Here is a 22,665-nt window from a genome sequence, read left to right as displayed (position 1 = left end):
GACAGCAAGCAGAAAAACTGCATGACCAAGACAGAAGTAAAGTCTGGTAAGTCTGGGTCCATATCTGATTACAGTGTAAAGTAATTTGCGTTTTAGAGCTGTTTGCGTTCAACTGTAAAGTTTGTTTTGGATGCTGAGTTGTTAACAAGAACTGCATACAAAGCGCTCACATTAGCATTACCTTTTTAAATGAAGTCACTGAACTTGCTAGGACTTTTACCTGCTGTTGTTTTTAATACAGCCTCGTGTTTTAACAGTAGCTAATGTTCGCAATCACAAGATGAGATGGATGTGAGAGAGGCTCGGTAAGCCTCTGTAAGCCGCTTGATACTGCTTCAAGCCCGGAGGATCAAACCGAGTGCCGCTGCTGTGTGTAATGAGGCGTCACGACTGTTGACTGACGCATTTTCACTTTGACCGAGTGTAAATGCTCCACTGATGTCTGCTAGTATGCACTTAATGACAGTCCCTGGCAAACACTGTATCTACATTATAAACAGTTACACTTTGGAACGCAGCTTTTCAGTTTATGTCGAGTAGAAAGCCGCCAAAGTTAAGTGTCATCTTAAAGGGAAAGTTTATCCAAAAATTAAAATTGTCATTGTTTACTCACCCTCCTGTTGTTCGCAACCTGAATGAGTTTCTTCTGTTGAACCCACACACAAACAAAATATTTTGAAGGATGTGGGTAACCAAACAGGTTATGGTAGCTAGTGTTTTTTTTCCAAGACCGCCATCAATTGGCTAATGATATATTGGCGGCACTGAACGTAAACAAAGCCACTGAACCGAATGAAACTGGCATATTTTAATGATTATTCCTGCTGAAAAATTGGCAATTGTCTTGTTTTGGGCTGTACTAATCAGCTGGACCGGGAAAAAAACATTTGCCGTACTCTAGAGTGCCAAAAGATATAACAAATCAAAGAGAAGAGTGCAAAAAATGGTTTGAGGAACCAAAGGCATTTGTGGTTGGCCAAACTGAACCAGGATTTCCAGAGCAAGAATCTTGACAACATTTGTGACCCTGGACCACAAAACCAGTCTTAAGTCGCTGGGGTTTATTTGTAGCAATAGCCAAAAATACATTGCATGGGTCAAAATTATTGATTTTTTTTTATATATACCAAAATCATTAGGAAATTAAGTAAAGATCATGTTCCATGAAGATTTTTTGTAAAATTCCTACTGTAAATATATCAAAATGTAATTTTTGATTAGTAATATGCATAGTTAAGAACATAATTTGGAGAACTTTAAAGGTGATTTTCTCAGTATTTTGATTTTTTGCACCATCAGTTTCCAGATTTTCAAACAGTTGTATCTCGGCCAAATATTGTCCTATCCTAACAAACCATATATCAATAGAAAGCTTATTTATATATATCTCAGTTTTGTAAAATTTAACCTTATGACTTGTTTTGTGGTCCAGGGTCACATTTGTGTTTGTTCTTATCATTTCAGGTCAGGTAGGGGAAATATTAGGCTAATAATGTTAATTAATACTGCTCGTACATATCTTTACCACCTATTAACTTTAGTTTGTCAAAATATCACACCCTTTCCCACTTACTAAGTCCTTCTCTACATGATTTGGCAACTTTGACACATTTTTTCCCATGGTTTAGACATCAGAAATTCAGTAGTACATTAACTGTGCAATCCATTCTGTTGTTTACATTTGAGTATCGCCAATATGGCCGCGCATCGGGGTACCTGACCAAACTGTGACGCAAGTGCAAACCCTCTACTGCCGTCTGTAAAAATACAGTCTTGGTCAGCATTAGGTACGTCTTATAAAAGACATTTTAAACATCTATCAAAAAGTTTAAACCTATTAGCATATTTTTTCATTCCGCAGTTTACTTCCAGTCTTTACCCAAGGCCACACTCTCCTCTTTTTCCCTCTGCCAGACGATGACTGAGATAGCAAAGGCACAGACCGATTCAGTGGTGTCCAGCGTGGAGTCCATGCTGGCGGATGCTGTCCGAATACAAACCCAGTGCAAGGAGCGCAGCGCAGAGCTGGCTGCGGCTGCAGTGGAGCTGCACGAGGAGACCCAGAGCCTGCGGGAGCAGTGTGAAGCCTCACAGCTGGACATGGCCCGCCTCCGACGGACACTAGACGAGCTGCTGGATACAAAACACGCCTACGAGGCCCGTGAGAGACAGAATCGAAAACTTAGCAAGCAGTTTTAAAGAAAGAGTACTAATATAGATTAAAATCACTAGAAAGCAGATACATGAGAGAGAGTACAATGTAAAAGTCATTTATATAATGTTCAAGCATATAAATAAAGTTTATTAAGAGCAAACATGCAGACCTCTAATAAATCTACAAGCTGAATTTTTGCTTTCAACTATGGTTATGGATGGTCTAGAGTTGTGTGGATTATTGTGATGTTTTTATCAACTTTTTTGACTCTTATTCTGACGGCACCCATTCACTACAGAGGATCCATTGGTGAGCAAGTAATGCAAAAATACTCCAAATCTGCAAACTCATCTACATTTAGCTTATATAGGCCATTCTACAGAATTGGTCCAAACTGCTGTCCCGTGGCCATAATTTTAAAAAGCATTTAAAAAGCATTTAACTATTTAAATCTCAGGTCTTATATTTATTGAAACCCACAATAAATGTAAAATATTAGTAAGCTTAATATCTAAAAAAAAAAATCATAATTTATTGGGTACTTGGCTGGGAGGTGTCTGTCCCGAACCCTAACCTCTAAATCTTAATTTATGAAAATAATATTATTATTTTTTTTCCATTGTTGTTTTTAAAATTATATTTTTAATTCTTTTAAAATATGAAGTTCCAAAAAATATTTGTTATATTTTCTTTGTAAATTATGAAAGTTTATGTAAAAAAATTTGTCCCGCATTTTTATGTCACTACCGAAACAGTGTATGTTTTAGTCCATTGGCTGAGACTGATTTTAACTACACCCCTAAATTTAGGATTAGGAAGTATTCATGTGTCACTTTCTCTCGTAACTATATGGTGAGTAGATAGGCCCTATTATTTTGAGGTAAATGCGTTTAAAAGTATGAAAAATCTGTAAAGAAAGTCATTACCGAACATCTTTTTCTGCAGTTAAGCACACTTTTTTGGGAGTTATTCCATAACATTTAGTTTTTATATGTGAACCCCTGTTCAGGACTGCGCTAGTAACCATGTGCAGATTAGCATATTTGAGCTAGGCTTAAAAGTATCTAAAACTGTCACTACCGAAACATTTGAAGACTGAAGTACAGTTTGTTTTTTTGTTTTTTTCAAATAAACGATACAATAAAATGAAACGATTTCATGATATAGTACTATCAATTTTTTTTCTAATTGCCATGCCTTAAATTTCACATTTCAGTTAAAGTTAAAAAAAAAATTGGTACCTCTTTTGGTACATTATTATATTAAAAATAATTGAAATATTACAATTTAATTCTGTCACAATATTAAAATTTTTACTGGGGTAATGTCTGCTAAACATTCATTAAAATAGAAAATGTAATCATAATAATATGTCACAACATTTAGATTTGTACTGGATTTTGTTGACCAGTAGTGCATAAAATATTTCACAAATATTTTTTTAGCTAGCTGCCAAAACAAATTTTCTCATTTTCATGTAGTTTAACTTAACATGCTAAAATAACTGAAACTGAATTGGACCACATACCCTTGCATCTTTTGTAAGTATAGCGTCAAACAAATGAATGTTTTATTGTTTTAAATCTTTTGCCTATACTTCTAACTAGATTTTTGTGTAATAAAATAAGTAAGTAAATAAATTAGGGCCGGGACTTTAACGCGTTAATTTAGATTAATTAATTACACAAAAATAACGCGTTAAATTTTTTTAACGCATTTTAATCGCACTTAGTTTTGCACCGCGGAACGTTTCTCACTGGATGAGATTCGGTGGACCGATTATACTGGAGCACCAACTAGCGTTCAGACAAGCTGCGTCTGTCCTAAATAGTATTGTATGTCCCAAATCGTAGTATGTTTAAAAAAGTTTCCCGGATGGTCTACTACTTAACGATCAATGCACACTCTAACGGCTAATATTGCAGTCAACACACTGCGCCGTGAACGAGGATTCGATTAGAACTACAAACACGCATAAAAAGTGTTAAAAAACTACAAACATGGAGGATATGCGCGACCAACGGACAGGTAGAGAAATAAATAATCAGTGTGTAACCTGATAAAAAATATTTTTTAAATGTAATCCGTGTTATATTCCATGTGCAGCAACATTTATAATGATAGGTTTGGTCATTAACGTTTAAATGCATAATTAAGCAAACACAAGAGCAGAGTTCTCGGCATGAAAGACTCGTTAAAGAACGTGCCTCTTAATTTCTCTCTAATACGGTAGGAAATTAAATTAAAGGAAATGTAGATAATGTTAAGCTATGCAACAAGGAATTCGCATATCACCGCAGCACATCGAGCCTATTGCTACACTTAATGGCAATATTGCACTGGTCTGTAGGACTTGTTGGACTTGGTTGAACAAAAATAAACAATATTTTGTTGCTTAAGCTTATGTATTCAGTCATTATTTAATGGTATACTAAAAATCCATATAAAAAAACTTACTTCTCACTGTTCTCAGGTCAAATATTTATATGCGATTAAAATGCGATTAATTTCGATTAATTAATTACAAAGCCTCTAATTAATTAGATTAAATTTTTTAATCGAGTCCCGGCCCTAAAATAAATATTAATTTAAAAAAAATTATATGGTATGATCTTTTTTTTTAAATTGTCATGCTTCAAATTTCACATTTTAGTTTACTTTCTTTCCCAAATAAATAAATAGACAATTATAAAATGAAACATTTGGTGGAGTTTTGGAAGTGACATCTTTGGATTTTTTTTGGGTGTTATCCCATAAATTTGTCACTACTGAAACAATCACAACCAAAACATGTCATCATTGTTTCTGTAGTGACAACTGTGACACATAATCCTCATATTTGGGTGAAATAATCAATTTTAGTACAGTTATACAAACTTTTTGTATTTTAGTATGTTTTAGTAGTGTTTAGTATGCAAGTTAAAATTCTGTAATGTGATGTAGGACCTACCAAAACATTTCTGTCACTATGTTTGGGATGTTTTGTCAAAAATAAAGTACACTGAATTATCAGCCAAGATGTTATGATAGTTTTTGGTTCAGTCAGTGTATATTTAAACTAATAAATCCTTAACTTTGAAATCAGTATAATCATCTTTTTGCCTTTTACAAAAAAAAAAAAAGGATTCATAACTTTTTAATAAAATAAAATATTTTATTAAAAAGTTATGAATAATAAAATATGAGATAATAAAATATTTATTATCTCAGACAAACATTGTCCTATTTTAAGCAAAATCTTAATAGGTCAATATAACCCTTTAAATTAAATTATTACTGTGTTTCAGTAGTGACAATTTTGGGGAGACTTTCTAAAAAATACAATATGTGACCCTGGACCACAAAACCAGTCTTAAGTAGCACGGGTGTATTTGTAGCAATAGCCAAAAATACATTGTATGGGTCAAAATTATCGATTTTTCTTTTATGCCAAAATTATTAGCCATTAAATCATTAGCATATTAAGTAAAGATCATGTTCCATAAAGATATTTTGTAAATTTAAATATATAAAAACTTGATTTTTGATTAGTAATACGCATTGCTAAGAACTTCATTAGGACAACTTTTAAGGCGATTTTTCTCAATATTTAGATTTTTTTGCACCCTCAAATTCCAGGTTTTCAAATAGTTGTATCTCAGACAAACATTGTCCTGTTTTAACAAACAATATATCAATGGAAAGCTAATTTACTCATTCAGATGACGTAAGAATCTCAGTTTCGACAAATTTACACTTATGACTGGTTTTGTGGTCCAGGGTCACATATAAGAATGATTATTTTTTTGGAAAAAGGCATTTTTTCCAAGACATTTCTCACTCTTACTTTGGACCAGTTCTGTAAAATGGCCCATATATTTCATATAGCACACAAATAAAATCCCTACGCATAAAATTCCTATACACTTTAAATTGAAATATCAAAGAAGTCATTGCGCACCTTTAACATACAGACATATTATGAGACCATAAGCACTTGGTTGACAAATTTAATTGTTCACACAGCCATAGACTCTGACATAGTGGGTTATACAACAGATTTAGTATTCATAAAAAACATCAATGCATAATTCATAACCAGCAGTTCTAAAACAGTATTAGTAAGTTGAACTGTACAAAAAGAGAAATTATTTGACGACAATATGATTTAGAAGCATTTAGTGGACACTGGACATGGACACTGTGTTGCCAGGATGGGCGGAAGGACACTGCGTTTCTGAGGACTTTAGTGCTGTGGACAGCACCTCGGATTTGGCTCTTCGCCTGTGGAAAGCGGATACCATCACAGGCCAAATTATGGATTTATGTCCCTGTCATCCTAAACACACACACTCATACCTCCCGTGGCTGTGTGCAGGAAAAGGCCATTAAAAAAAATGACATCTCTACTGGGCACAAGATTAATAGCCAAACACTCTCGGAAAGACACTCTCAAGCAGTTTTGCCTATGTTAAGGACGCCAAGGACTATGAGTAGGAGAAATGTGAAATTAGGGGGAAAAAACCACTTATGGGAGATTCCTGTCCTACAAAATAGGCACAGGAGCACCGTCTGATGGGATTTATGGGAGTAATTCATAAAAACAGACAGCAGAGGGCGAAAATGTTGTACATTGTTGTACAAAGAGCAAGCTTTGCTTGAGAGAAGTTAAAAGTTACAGTACAGTGGTTAACTTGTTTTGACTCCAGGTTAATTAGGATTAATGTAATGGTTGATATTCTACAAAAGCCTTTGAATTTATATGTAGTCATGAGATGTTTTAGCCATAGTGTAGAAATATAAAGATTTATCTATGGACCCCTCAAGTTTATTTTTCAATATCGATTGCCGCTTTTGAAAACTCTGCCGATGTTGTCAGGTTTGATCTCTTTACATAAAGCTGTGTCTCAATCAGTTCAGGTCACACCACCAATCTGGCAACCGCACACTATCACCTGCCAGGTCTGTGCTGCCAGCCACAGATCAGTAACCATGGCAACTAACCCTTGGCAAAGCTAGTGAACAAAATCAAGACCGTATACTGGCGCTGCCAAAATCCTCTCGGCTCAGCTAGCCAACTGCTAGCCAATAGTGCGATTGTCAACGCGAGCATATGTATGTGTGAGTGAGTGTGTTTAAGCGGCACATAGACTGCTTTAGTGTGGAGCGACATAGATTAGCTGCGTCTCTGTTCACTAAGAACGTCCTGGGCGGTTGAAGAAGGGCTCCGTTTCAGAAGGGGTCGCTGATGTGTCCTCTGCGCCGGAGCGGATTTCTGAGCCTTTGTTACGCTGGACCACGACCAGAACTGCTATGATCAACCAAAAGAAGAAATTCACCCATATTGCTATCTGAGAGAGAGAAAAACAAAAGATTCTTAATGATGTTGAGGAGGAAAAAAATAAAGAAAGCATAAAATTCACAGGGCATTGTAGTTAAAGACATGGCAACCTTTTTTTTAAATAAATGAATAAAATAATAAAATAAAATAAATAAACAATAATAAAATGAAATTATTTCATGATATAGTGTGATCTTATTTTTTTCTTTTAGGATTATATCAAGACCTTATTTATTTACTTCAAATAAATAATGATTAAAAAAAATAATTTTATGATATGGTGTGATTTTTTTTTTTAATTGTCATACCTCAAATTTGATATTTTATTTTAAATTATTAGAATCATTTCTGAAGGACCATGTGACAGTAAAGTAATGGCTGCTAAAAAAATAATTGAAATATTACAATTTAATTCTATGTCACGATATTAAAGTTTTTACTGTAGTTTTTTTTTTTTTTTTTTTTAGCTTTTTGACCAGTAGTGCATGAAATAATTTAAAAAATATATTTTTTATTTTTAGCTAGTTGTTCAAATGACCTCTTTTAAATTATATTGAAAATGATTTCTGATGGATCATGTGACACTGAGATCTAGAGGATAAGCTGCTAAACATTCATGAAAATAGAAAATGTAATCGCAATGTCACATTTAAATTTTATTTTACTGTTTTTTTTTGACCAGTAGTGCATAAAATATTTCAAAAACATATTTTTAGCTAGTTGCCAAAACAACATGAACCACATACCCTTGCATCTTTCGTAAGTATAGCATCAAATAAATGTATGTTTTATTGTTTTTAAATGTTTTGCCTACTTCTAATTAGATTTTAGTGTATAACTAGATTAATTATGATTATATCAAGACCTTATTTATTTTCTTTAAATAAATAATGATTAAAAAAAAATCATTTCATGATATGATTTTTTTTTATTCATTTATAAATGTTTAAATTAAATTGAATATCATGCCTCAAATTTCACATTTTATTTTAGTTTTTTTTTGCTTCAAATAAATAAAACAATTATAAAATGATTTTTTTTTTTTGACATGCCTCAAATTTCACATTTTAGTTTAGGTTTTTTTTTCTGTACCCGTTTTAAATTATATTAGAATGATTTCTGAAGCATCATGTGACACTGAAGACTAGAAAAATCGCTGCTAAAGATGAATCAAAATTAAATTGTAATAATGCCACAGTATTAAGATTTTTACTGTTTTTTTAGCTTTTTGACTAGTAGTGCATAACTTTCTTTAAAAGATATATTTTTAGCTAGGTGCCAAAACAACATTTTTCATGTTCATGTGGTTTAACTTGATGTATTAAAATAACTAAAATGGAATTGAACCACATTCCCTTGCATTTTCCGTAAGTATAGCATCAAATAAATGTTTTATTGTTTTAATGTTTTACCTCGATTTAAGTGTACCTATGATTATATCATGACCTTATTTCTTTACTTCAAATGAAAAAGTAAATAAATAATGATAACAATAAAAAGATTGCATGATATGGTATGATCTTATTTAATAGCCATGCCTCATATTTTTACATTTTAGTTTTGCTTTTTCCCCCCAAATAAATAAATTAGCAATAATAAAATAAAATCATTTCATTATATGGTATGATCTTTTTTTTTTTATTATTGCCCTGCCTCAAAGTTCGCATTTTAGCTTTTTTGTTTTTTATTAGAATGATAAAGAATCATGTGATACTAAAGACTAGATGGCTGCTAAAAAATATTAAATAGGAATCTAAATTGTAATAATGTCACAATATTTACTGCATTATTTAGCTTTTTGACCAGTAGTGCATACAACATTTAAAATATATATTTTTAGCTAGTTGCCTAACTAGCTGCCTATGAATTAAATGAATTAAAATAGAAAATTACATTTTTAGTTTTCCTTTTTTAACTAGTACATAAATATTTGAAAATATTTTTAGCTAAAAGCCAAAACATTTCTCATTTTCATTTAGTTTAGCTTGACATACTAAAATAAGTAAAACTGAATTGAACCACATTCCCATTTTTCGTAAGTCACATTTATGATAATGACTACACTACCTTATTTTAGTAAATTATTGTTTTAAATGTTTTACCTACTTCGAACTAGATTTTAGTGTATAACGAGATCAAATATGATTACTCAGTCAGAGAAAGTAAATAAATAAACAATTATAAAATTAAATAATTTCATGATATGGTATGAACTTTTTTTTTTTTTTTTTTTTTTTTTTTTAATTTCCATGCCTCACATTTCACATTTTAGTTTAAGGTTGTTGTTGTTTGTTGTACCTCTTTTGAATTATATTATAATGATTTCTGAAGCATCGTGTGACTAGAGTAATGGCTGCTAAAAAATAATTAAAATAGAAAATTAAATTGTAATGTCACAATATTAAGATTTGTACAGTTTTTTTTAGCTTTTTGACCAGTAGTACATAAAATATTTACAAATATATATTTTTAGCTAGTTGCCAAAGCTTCCTAATGTACTAAAATAACTAAAACTGAATTGAACCACATTCCCTTACATTTTTCGTAAGTATAGTTTCAAAATAAGTCACATTTATAATAATGTTAAGAATTTGTCTACCATCAAAATAGGTCAAATTTATAAATTACCACACTACCTTATTTTAGTAAATACACATTTTATTGTTTTAAACGTTTTACCTACTTCTAACTAGATTTTAGTGTATAACTAGATTAACCATGATTATAGTAAGACCTTATTTCCAACAAATAAATAAACTAACAATAATAAAATAATGAATGTAATGAAAATAATTGCATGATATGGTATGATCTTTTTTTAATTTTTCAATGCCTCAAATTTCACATTTTAGGTTTTTTCTTTTTTCCTATATTAGAATAATCATGCAACACTGAAGACTACAGTAATGGCTGCTAAAAATAAATAAAAATAGAAAATAAAATTGTAATAATGTCACAATATTAAGATTTTTTACTGTTTTTAAGCTTTTTGTCCAGTAGTGCATAAAATATTTACATAGAACATATTTTTAGCTACTTGCCAAAACAACATTTCTCATTTTCATTTAGTTTAACTTGATGTACTAAAATACCTAAAACTAAAAAAATAAAAAGAATAATAAACATTTAGACATATTTTACAAAATACAAAAACTAAAAAAAAAAAATTAAAAAAAAATTTACAGAACATACAAAAATAAAAACTAGTTTAAAGCTATTATAGTATCTCAAAGTGTTTGTCGTTGCAGTACCTCTGCACTGTGTAGTCTGGAGTAGAACTGGCTCCCATTTATAGGGCTCATCCAAGGCTTATTTTGCGCTTCTTTACAGCTGCAAATGCACAAAACAGTGTATACACACTCACAAGTCTCACAAGTCATTTACATTTGTTATCAATTCTGTCTATCTGCAATAATCAAAAGCTATTAGAGAGGTCTCACACTCACTTGGTTATACTGGTCACTGTATTAACCGAGTCACACAGTCTGTCTCGGCCGATTTTCAGGATGCATCCAGTCACCAAGAGGAAGAAGAGGAAGACTCCAGAGAAGCCAAGAGTAATATTCATCCATAATTTCTCTCTGAAATCAGACAGAAACAACATAGCACAATGTTTGCATTACATTTTAGAATTTTGTTGCAGTTGCATTTGAAACAGAAATCTTCTGTAACATTATTTAAGTCGTTTCCATCACTTTTGATCAATTTAATGCATCCTTACTTGAATGGAAGTATAACTTTCTTACACCAATGCCACATATTTGAATACTAACAACTTGTTTTTATGAGTTTGCATCATATCCGTTTAGAGCTTCTCCTGCAATCCGTTCATACTAGAGCACGGCATAACAGGAAACAGAAACTGAGGCACCATCAGATAACCTCTGGTCTCATTCTTGAACCAAACTCACTAGCACATGATTTACTGTATTCCTGGACATACCTTTTCACCTCTCCATCAACACAGGCCATGTAGATCCAGTACAGAGTGAGTGAAAAGCAGAAGACGGCCACACACACTGAGATGGCTGACACAAAGTAGCAGAGAGAGGGGGAACTGGAGGAAAGCACATCGATGAACGAGGAGTTCAGACGCACTGAACCGTACAGCATACACTTCCCATTGAAACTGCCCTGTTTAAGTGAAAAAAAGATGCAAAAATGACAAAAATGCATTTTATTCATGAGAAGTGTTTACTAAGGTACAACATAGAGCTAGGTCAAATTCTGTTACTTAAAAGTAGTTTTTACAATAACAGAGTTTTCACGGCACATCATCAATCGGCCATATTGGCAGCACGGAACGTAAACAATGCCACTGAACCGAACGAAACTCGCATATTTTGCTGATTATTGCTGCTGAAAATGGTCAATTATTGTCATGTTTTGGGCTGTACTAATCGGTTGAAACGGGAAAAACATTTGGAGTACTATAGACTGCCAAAAGTCGTAACAAATCAAGGAGATGAGTGCAAAAAAAAGGGAACAAAAGGTGTTTGTGTGTTGACAACATTCAAAATTGTCAGGTAGGTGAAATATTAAGGCTAATTTAATCTCTTATTTAATACTGCGCCACCTATTTACTACCGATTAACTTTAGTTTGTCGAAACATTGCATCCTTTCCTGCTTACTTAGTCCTTCTCTGTATGATTTAGCCGCTTCCACACGTTTTTTTCCATGGTTTAGACAGCATAAACTAGCAGAACAACATATTCAGTATTACATTAACCATGCAATCCATGCTGTTTACATCGAAGTATCGCCAGTATGGCCCCACAGCCGGGTAACTGGCCAAATCGTGAAGTGCAAACCCTCTATATCAGTTCAATAGATTGGCAAAAATATGAGTTGTTTTTATTTTTTTTGTAAACATTTGATTAATAGTTGGTTCAAGAACTCAAAGTCAAAATTAAAGGGTTGGAATATATACATTTAATGCATTTCAAACTAGAACCTTTTAATGTTTAATGTAATGTTAGATAATAGTTTATCAAACATATATATTATCTAAAAACACACAGGATTTGTCCCTCCAAGGCTCTTAAAAAAGTACAGTATATCATAGAGCTTTCCTATAGTTTTCACAGCATGTCATTAATCGGCCATATCGGCAGCACTGAACGTAAAAAAATGCCACTGAACTGAACAAAACTCGCATATTTTGCTGATTATTGCTGCTGAAAATGGTCAATCATTGTCATGTTTTGGGCTGCACTAATCGGTCAGACCAGGAAAAACATTTGGAGTACTATAGACTGCCAAAAGTTATAACAAATCAAGGGAAAGAGTGCAAAAAACTGGAACAAAAGGCATTTGTGGTTAGCCAGACCGAACCAGTATTTCCAGGGCAAGAATACTGACAACATTTGTGTTTGTTTTTTATCATTTCCGGTAAGGTATTAGGCTAAATATTAGGCTAATATCTTAATTAATACCACTTGTTTGCACCTATTAACTTTAGTTTGTCGAAATATTGTGCCCTTTTCTGCTTACTAAGTCCTTGTCTATAAGATTTAGCAGCTTTCACATGTCTTTTCAGTGGTTTAGACAGCATAAATAGCAGAACAACATATTCAGTAGTGGCGTTCTGTCCATATAAGCTGCTAATGCTCCGCATACAGGGAGTCTAAGAGAATGCGTTCATGGGTTAATTAATATAAACATGATTATAAGTTAATCCCTTGTCATTTGAGATGTAACTTAAAGCGTTGGGAATAAGTAGTCAAATTATTTATTTGCCAAACAATGTTAATTTTCTGTAAATCTATTTTAGTTTCAGAAGCTTCAGGGCTTCTTAGCACTCAGCATACCCTGTAAAAAAAAAAAGTCACAGCTCGCCACTGGTATTCAGCTGTACATTATCCATGCAATCCATGCTGTTGTTTACATCCGAGTATTGCCGATATGGCCACGCATCCGGATAACTGACCAAATCGTGATGTAAGTGCAAGCCATCTATTGTTGAAATGCGCCAGTACTACATAAAGGTGGACAATATCTTCTGAAATATTCTCCTTATTCTAGCAGAATGAAACCTGACTGAGGCGCCTTCAAACACTTTAATTTTACACACTATATTTCTGCTCATCTGACTTTAATAAGCCAATTACTCTTGTGGGCAGATTTTCATCTGGTCACATGACAGAAAACAGTAAAGGTGCGTCAGTGTTGCCAGATTGGACGGGTTGCCGTTAGGGGTGCAACGGATCGCAGATGATCCGTGATCCGTACGGACCGGACCCCACGGTTCGGTACGCATGTGGTTCGCGGATTAACTATTAAATTGAACCTTCATAGAGTAAAAATGTATAGTTTGCATATGTTTTGTCTTGCCAATTTAACCATTCAAACTACTTAAACTGCTGCAGCAAAAGAGAACACGCGCGCTGTTTCTTTCTCTTTTTTTTTCCCGTTGCCGTACATACCTGAAGCAAGCACGCGCACAGAGAGAGAGAGAGACGCGCGATTCAAACTGCGTGATTCACAGATTGATTCCTCTTTAAAACTTCTCTTAACATACATACAAAGTTATGCTTAATAACCGTTTTGGTATTCTGGTAAACACAGTCGGTTATGTCTTCAGTAAACCGAAACAGCTAAGAAAGATGCGTGCCAGTATTAGAGACGTGCATTAGGCCTTAAAGACACAGCGTCCTGCAGTGAGAAGCACTAGTTATTTTACAATTAAATATTACATTTCTGCACCTGAATACTAATGTTATTGATTTTATTAGTAACTTTATGTTGTATTCATCTACACTTGTCATTTTTGTAATTGACTTTATTAGTTCAGCTAGTAGTTTTTGCTGTGGATTAGAAGTACTTAAACTTAGCATTCAGTAAAAAAAATATATATATATTGTTTTGTTTGTTTTTTGCTGATCCGAAAAATGATCCGATCCGTGACTCCAAATCCGTGATATGATCCGAACTGTGAGTTTTGTGATCCGTTGCACCACTAGTTGCCGTCCAATTGGGCTTCTTTTGATCGTCTTGGACCGGAGAATAAGGCATTGGGCAGGTAGACTAAATTTGGGCTGCTTTAAAAAAAATTAAAAGCCGCCCAATCAGCTGCTTTTTTCTTCGCTTTTATCTTTAGTCATGCTATTTTAATATGTTAGTTACACAATAAAAAGTCTAAGAGTGACTCGAATCTCACAACTTGGATTGCATGTGGTGAAAGATGAATTAGAAGAATTCTAAATATAATTGTTACTGATATAAGAGAACAGTTGAATGAACGGTTATAAATATAAAAACTGAATATGGGACTATACGATGCTGTCCTGCATCAGAACATCTTTTAAACCATCCATACTACTCTGGTATACCTGGCATTGACAGGCGCTGGACTTGAACAGTTTTGACTGTTCAAAGTTCTGCATTATGTAGCTTTTTGTGCACTTTTTGCACAAAAATGTACTTATTTTTACTGTGGACATTGAAAATGGTGCATGTGTTTTTCCAAGGGTTAAAGTCGTTGTTTAATTTCTAGATTGCCACTTTGAAAAGATTTCTAGACATTTTAGGCGTATTTTTTTGACTCCCTTTAATGCATTTGTCATTGCAATAAAATTCTATCACATTATATTGGCAGTTAAAAATTTGGGCTGGTTTTTGCTGAAGTGGGCGGGTTTTGGTGAGCTTTTGGGCTGGAAATCGTCAACCCGATCTGGCAACACTGAAATATCAACTTGTAAAAATCGTTCACGTATTCGCCCTCGTAATTGCAAATTGTGAACTGGGGGTTGTCTGAGAGCTACGACTTGTACCACCTGTCCACCTCAGACATATTAGGCGCTCTGTTTAGTGCGATAGTTCCGTGTCCAAGCCCAAGGGTGTGAAAAGGGTGTGAACAGTACAGCGTCACGTGTTGTCATGTCGAAATCAGGGTGTATGCAGCAAAAGTGACAGAAGTGGAAGCTTTTTAGTTGCTTCTCCTGTCACACTTTCGGTTTGTCTTCACTTCTGGTTTTTACTTCTAAAACATCTTAGTTCTTCTACAGCATGGATAAATACACTCGACACTTTTAAAAACATTTCAAAACATTCCTAGCCTTATTTTCTAAAATCACATGACTATGACGATTTTGAGGGCTACTCGTGAGAGTAGCACAAAATGTGCTCCAGAGGGAAAGTTATGATTTTACATTCTAACTGCTAGAGAAAACACCAAAACACAATACCTGCAAAGCACTTTGCTAAACAAAGCTGTAAAATGTAAACAAGCTTTCAGCTAACATTTTTAAAGTTTGAAACGTGCATTTTGGCTTGTTTCCTAGAGCGTAAACACTGAAGTAAAGTCTTTTATAGGTCTCTATGTGAAATGGCAAACAGCAGATACCTGTGAGATGGTAACGGAGGCGGCTGTGACAATCCCGCAGATGAAACAGCTGCCATACAGCAGCAGCTCCAGGAACAGAGGCTTCGGCAGCGCCATAGCGTGTGTGCGCGTTCCACAACTCTACACTGGCTTTAACCAGCCGCGGCGGCGCGCATACACACTCATGGTCCAAAACGCATCATGATATTAACGACAATCATGTGATCGCACAAAATCATGACTTGGGTCACATTCCTTTTCATTTTTCTTAAGTATAGCATCAAAGTAGGTCACATTTATGATAATGACCATACCACCTTATTTTAGTAGGCTAAATGCATACATGTTTTGTTTTACATGTTTACCTATATTTTAGTGTATAACTAGATTAACTATGATTATATCAAGGCAATATTACGTATAATTGAACTATTTTAGTTTCTGTTAAAGCATTAGTTCACTTCCAGAATAATAATTTCCTGATAATTTACTCACCCCCATGTCATCCAAGATGTTTATGTCATTCTGTTATCAGTCGAAAAGAAATTAAGGTTTTTGAGGTAAACATTTTAGGATTTTTCTCTATAGAGGGTTTGCACTTAAGTCACCATTTGCTCAGTTACCCGGATGTGCGGCCATATTGGCAATACTCGGATGTTGACAGCATGGATTGCACGGGTAATGTACTACTAAATACGATGTTCTGCTTATTTATGCGGTCTAAACCACGGAAAAAAACGTGTGGAAGCTGCTAAATCATAGAGAATGACTTTAATAGGCAATAAAGGGTGCAATAGTTTGACAAACTAATGTTAATAGGTGGTAAAAATACGTACGAGCAGTATTAATTAAGATATTAGCCTAATATTTCACATACCTGACCGTAAAATGGTAAGAACAAACACAATGTAATGAGGATTGGTTCAGTTTGGCCAACCACAAACACCAGTTTTCTGCACTCTTCTGGTCTGACCTCTTGCAACATAGATTTATGAGGCGTTGTGAAAACACACTATATAGTGGACTTCAATGGGACCCAATTGCAGTTCCCATTAAGGTCCACTATATGGAGAAAAATCCTGTAATGTTTTCCTCAAAAAACTTAAGTTTCTTTTTGACTGAGGAAAGAAAGAAATGAATATCTTGGATGACATGCCAGTGAGCAAATTATCAGGAAATTTTTATTCTGGAAGTGAACTAATGCTTTAAAATCAGTCCAAAGCAAAAAAGGCCCTTACATTTCCTATAATTTGTCAATCTTGAAATGTAAAACAATACAAATCTAGAATTGAACATTTGTATTGACTGCAGTAGATGCTCATTCCACTGTAGACTCGTGGTAGCTGTCAGGTGTTTAGGCTTAGTTTCAGAGTAAGTAACTGTCACAGTTTCATAGTTTGATAGCCAAAGTCTTCTTACTATCGCACAGCTACTTAGCCAAAAATATATAATGTAAGGCTGCATACACATTTTACAGTAAGCATTTATATACTGTAGCACTATTTTGTATCGTGAAAAGCGTTATTCAAATAAACTTGAATTGAATTGAATAGCGTTGACTGACAGCAAGGAGTGTTTGACTTATTTTATTACATGACACCACAGGTTCACAGAAACTCAGCAACATTATATAACGAGTAACAAGTAATATAAAAAAAACTCAAAAGCCATCCAGGCCTGCATTTTCAGATAAATTAATGAGCATTAATGTAACAGCGAATAAAATGAGAACATTTTTCCATATAATAAGAACGTTTTTCAGTGCTAACTGCAATAATGCTGGACTAAAGTAGAATTATTATTCAGATAATGTTTAAACAAGTAATACTTTTGAGCATCAAGATGATATTAAACCACTTATTCAGTGTTCTCAATCTTCACAGCACGATTTTATGTTTTCTTCTTGGTTCTTTGTCACTAATTGTTAACCATTCTATGCACACGTGTGATATCAATCCGTGCACATGGTTTTTATGAGGCTGTGTGTGTTTTGAACTCTATTTAACCCATCCGGTAAGTATCCGTCGGGCAGCCGGGCAGACGGAAGCTGTCAGGCACCGGGCTGTCTAATTTACAGATGATCTTGTAGATGGCCTTCTTCCAGCATGGATCACCATCCCGACCACTTTGTATGGCAGAGAAAAACTCCCTCAGGGCCACCTCAGATACCTCCACAAACCTCTCTGGAACCTGGAAAATGGATGTGATGTTTATACACGTAACTAAACAGTTACAAGCACCACTTAAGCATTTACATGTGCAAATGTGCACACTGACCTGGTAATCATTGCTCTTATTGTAGTGCATGTTGAGAATGCGGTAGAGCTCAGTGTCTCTGCCCAGGTGAAGCGCTCTTTCCCTGGCAGATGCAAGCCCCTCTCTGGCTGCCTGACGGGCAAAGCGCTCCATCTGGATATAGAAGAACTCCCGGAAGTTACTGAACCACTTAATCAGCTGGGAAGTGACACAGCGATTGAACTGTGTAGGAACAACAACACAAATGCCAAGTTAATTCCGGCAGCATTTCAAAAGATGCTATATAATGATTGTAAGTCTGAACATTTAATGTTTTGGAGACATTGTGTGATGTTTAATGTAATGTAAACCAATATAGTTGTATTATATTACATATAATTTCAATAAAAATGCCATAGATATTCATTTACTATAAATGCAGGAACATATTGTGACTGCTCTAATTGTGTCAAACCGTTTTAAAAGGAAACCATGCCACAGCGCTGTATATAGGTCAGCGTAAATTCATTCAATAAGTCATTAGCCCATATAATTTGTGCAGGTTATGCACACACAGCTATACTACTTTGTGTTCTGGATATGAACGATGCTCACTTTGACATCAGGGAAATATGTCTTGAGTGTGCTGGAGCTGGGGTAGCGTGCGTAGAAGAACATGAGTTTGGCTTTCTTCAGGTGGCACGGAGAGAGACCTTCCTGAGAGTGTAGATGGTTAAGGATTGTTTGATACAAACAAACAAACAAGTATATGAAATATATACTACAGTTCAAAAGCTTGAACTCTGTAAAAAATTTTTTTATTAATTTTGATATAATTAAAATTAAATAAAAAATATAGCTGCAAGCAGCGATTACCGTGGTTCAAGCGCTTTAAAACATTTAATGGTTAAAAAAGCATTTGGCAAATCCAGATAATTTACCCTAGAAATATTATGTTTTTTAATGTTATGACTGTTATAATGCCAGCTGTGGTCTGATTGCCCTAATCCTGTGCATGCTTGTTTAGAATCACCTGCCGCATGTGCTCACCAGGTTTTGTGAAGTTTTGAGTTTTCCTTTAGGCTTTATAGGCTTTTGGGTATATTTGGATAGGCCCCTTTTCTAACTTTTTTGGCATCCCTTTTTTGATCATTTTTTAAAATATTCACTCTACGGAGAATCTTCCTGCACTGTTTTCATTCCGATCGGGCAAAATATCCCAAAATTTCTGTGACGGATGAATTCGAGGCATGCGTTTTACGAGTTCTGAGGGATTTTGTACTTTTGATCGCTGTATATTAGCGCCCCAGTCAGCCATTTTGGGGTGGCATTATAGGCAATGTGTGTACTACCATCCCTTCAAGTTTCAAGTCTCTACGACTTACGGTTTGGTCTGCCTGATCTGTTTTACAATAGGGTTTCAGTGCTACATGCTTGAATATTATTGCAAACTGTTTTCTATTTTAATATATTTTAAAATGTTATTTACTGCTGTAATGACATGAATGTACAACAGAAATTACTCCAGTCTTCAGTGTCACGTGATCCATCAGAAATCATTCTAATATGCCAATTTGCTGCTCAAGAAATTCTAATATGCTGATTTGCTGTTTTTCTATAGGATCCCTTGATGTATAGAAAGTTCAAAAGAACTGCATTTATTTGAAATATTCTGTGACACTATAAATGTCTTCACTGTCAAATGCATCCTTGCTGAATAAAACTATTAATTTCTCTAAAAAATCCTACTGACCCCGAAATTTTGCACAGTAGTGTATACATATATCTATTTTCATAATTTTTATAAAAGGATATTGACCCAGCAGCAAGATAGAGTGCTGCATCTCCTCCATCCACCATTCCTCCTCCACCTCCTCTCATCCCTCCTTCCCTCGCTCTATCCGATTGAGAGGGGTCTAGCTGGCCCAGCAACGGGAGGGGTGGGAACGCTGAGTTGTGTGAACGGAAGTCCATGAATGATTCAGACAGGCAGTCCTTATGAAGAGGCAAACTGGAGAGGGAGCGGGTGAAGAGATTCTGCATGGTGTAGTGAAGAAGGGGCAGGGGAACGGGGTTGTCTGGGGGATAGGAGTGCAGGAAGTGGTCTTTGCTCCTAGGGGGTAAAAGTGCCGGGAGAGGAGGCTGGGGTAGCGGAGTGAGGTTTGGATTGGCTTGAGGGAGGAGGAGGTCTTTGTGCACACTCTGAGGAATAGAGGCCCTCTTTTCTTGAGGACTCTTTGTGACAAGCGGCAACGCTTCCTTCTGCTCTGCCAGTGCTCTAGGCCTCCGGTCAGGGTTTAGATCCAGAGTCATGCTGGTTTGTCGAGGAACGATGGTGGATGTGATTGCCGAGGGGTCGGTTTCGGCATAGAGGCGGACGACTCTGTCGATAACTTGAGCCACAACATTTGCCAGCTCCTGTTTTAGAGCTTGTGCAAACTTCTGACCTCCTTCAGCGCTCTCCCACTCACCTCTAACCAGGCTGCATCCCAGCCACACTTGATCACCATTCAACTCCAAATCCAGATCTACGGAGGTCTCTGGAAAAGCACTCCCATTGGTTTCATTGGGTTTCTTAGACGAACAGCGCGGAGGAGAAAATCCACTGCCGATAATTGGATCATCGCTGTCAGAAAACATCTCTGCAACCTCGTCGAGATTAATCGCCCCATTCTCTTGTTCGTCCTCCGCTCCTTTCTCGTCATCCGTCCGCCCTCCGTACACTTTCCACACCTTGCGTTGCAGTTCCAGAAGTTTCCCTCTGGTTTCCTCCAGTTGAAGCTTTAGTTCTTGCCTCTGTCGCTTCCTACCTTCTCTGCTTTCCCTCCTGTTGCCTTGTTCTCCTCCCTTCCGCTCTTCGATTCGAACCGAAGCTGTACTCTTTCTCCCTCTCTTGCCTTCTCTCCTCGTTTCGTCTTCGCTTCTAGCTGCCGAGTCCATCCTGAGTCTCTTAACTCTCGCAAAATCCTGCCCCCAGTCTCCAGGCTCAGGATCCGAACCTTGTCCTCGTCCTCCAGGACAGCGCTGCGACGACGCCGTAGCCCCAACAGCAAACTCTCTCCTCCCAAAAACATCCTCCTCACCAACATCGTCCTCCACCAGAAGCCCAGGAAACAAGCCCTGACGCTGTCGGAAACTACCCCACCTTTGGGATGCGCTGCTGGGGTGCATGAGAGGAGAGAAGAGCGGGTGGGAAGACAAGCCGCCGGGGGAAAATCGGTGGCTTGAGGGGTTGGAATACAGTTCGAAGGGACACATCTGGGAAGGCTGCTGATGAAATCGATCCGTAGGGGAATCCATAGCCCCCTTTTCCGTTCTGATCTGGTTTCAGGATCTTTAAAGAGAATAATAAATGCATAATCGTAGAGCAAAAAAAAATATGCAGCTATTTGGATGGGTTTAAAAATTGTTCATAATCCTCTCATTGTTATCAGCATCATCATCGGCTCTTTTTTTTTTCCTCTCTGCATGTGTGCGTTATCTATCCGCTGACAGCTGTACCCTGTGTTTGTTCAGACTGTTGACTCTATTGCTCTCATCCTTCTTTCTCTCTTTCTCTCTCTCTCCCACACACACACTCAGCACAACACAAATACATGGATGGTGAGACAGTAAATATTTTAATGAGATTACTATAGTTCCAAAGCTCTAAATCTGCATTTTTTCTTAATTCATACCTTGTAGTACTAAACAGAGTTTTGCTAGATGTGTAGATAGATAGACAGATAAAATGGAAACTCATTTATCCTAAAACCAGATTAATAGAAATTACTCTCCTAATCTGACGTTTTTGCCTTTTCCTCATTGGCACAAACGCCACAGATGTCATCAGATTACTGCTCGAATATAAAGCCGTTTAACTGCTACGAAAAAAAAACTGTAACAGATGGAAGGACAACACCCTCACGGATAAATTATAGAAATTGATTTGCGTTAATTACTGACACACTAACCAACTCGCTGTCAATAATATCGCAGAGTTCACATCAAAGTTTTCTTCTGGTTATGAAGGCAGATATCGCTCCTGGTCGAATGCCGGTGCAGAGCGCACAAGCGGACATTTGTAAACTCTGTCGCAGATTCATTAACAGATAAATAGATGAGGCGCATTTGACAAGGACAAACAAATACGCAGATGTCCCAAAAGGTAAGAAAGGAATAAAAAAAGATCTAAAACTTACAAAGTACTCAGTCAGAAAGCATCCCCCGGTCGGTGACTTTCCTGTCGTGTTGTATTTTAGTCTTGTCGAGGTGTCCGCTGGTCACCGGCAGCATCAGCGTTAAAAGCGCCACCGAGTTTCCTGTTATTGCTGTCGCTCCTGTCTCGCACTGTCCATCTCTCATCCTATCGCGTGGTGATCAGCCAGTAGGCGTCGAGGCGTGAGGGAGGGATGTCCGCTGCCCCAGTGCGCGCGCACACACACACACTTTACTGTTCCTCTCTCTCTTTGACTCACTCACACGCTCTCCACGTGGGGCAAATACTTGGTTATGAGCCTCCACCAATCAAAAAAGACCTGATTTACTAAAATAATCTGATGTACATAATATGGAAAATTTACCATGGTGACCTTTTTGTGGTAAAATTAATATTTTTTAATTAATTATTGATTAGTAATATATCTCTTTTA

The 22,665-nt window shown here is 35.9% G+C and overlaps 2 protein-coding genes across 2 annotated transcripts; both read right to left on the bottom strand.

The window, feature by feature from the left end:
- Window positions 1-6,961: 6,961 nt before the first annotated feature.
- On the bottom strand, window positions 6,962-15,919 carry LOC141332355 (transmembrane protein 179B-like). Its single transcript, XM_073837493.1, has 5 exons — window positions 15,821-15,919; window positions 11,419-11,609; window positions 10,922-11,056; window positions 10,727-10,805; window positions 6,962-7,485 (listed from the first exon to the last, which is right to left on the bottom strand). Exons 1-5 carry the CDS (start codon window positions 15,914-15,916, stop codon window positions 7,330-7,332), a joined length of 657 nt encoding a protein of 218 aa, XP_073693594.1. The 5' UTR covers window positions 15,917-15,919; the 3' UTR covers window positions 6,962-7,329.
- A 1,450-nt stretch (window positions 15,920-17,369) lies between these two features.
- prox3 (prospero homeobox 3) lies at window positions 17,370-22,427 on the bottom strand. Its single transcript, XM_073837278.1, has 5 exons — window positions 22,216-22,427; window positions 19,850-21,368; window positions 18,650-18,757; window positions 18,077-18,277; window positions 17,370-17,989 (listed from the first exon to the last, which is right to left on the bottom strand). The coding sequence occupies exons 2-5, from the start codon at window positions 21,332-21,334 to the stop codon at window positions 17,801-17,803; spliced, it is 1,983 nt and encodes a 660-aa protein (XP_073693379.1). The 5' UTR covers window positions 21,335-21,368; window positions 22,216-22,427; the 3' UTR covers window positions 17,370-17,800.
- Window positions 22,428-22,665: the final 238 nt, after the last annotated feature.

The sequence above is a fragment of the Garra rufa genome, chromosome 3, assembly GCF_049309525.1.
Source record: "Garra rufa chromosome 3, GarRuf1.0, whole genome shotgun sequence".
NCBI lineage: Eukaryota > Metazoa > Chordata > Actinopteri > Cypriniformes > Cyprinidae > Garra > Garra rufa.
The sequence above is the reverse complement of the archived record's forward strand: the minus strand, read 5'-3'. Positions and strand labels throughout refer to the sequence as shown.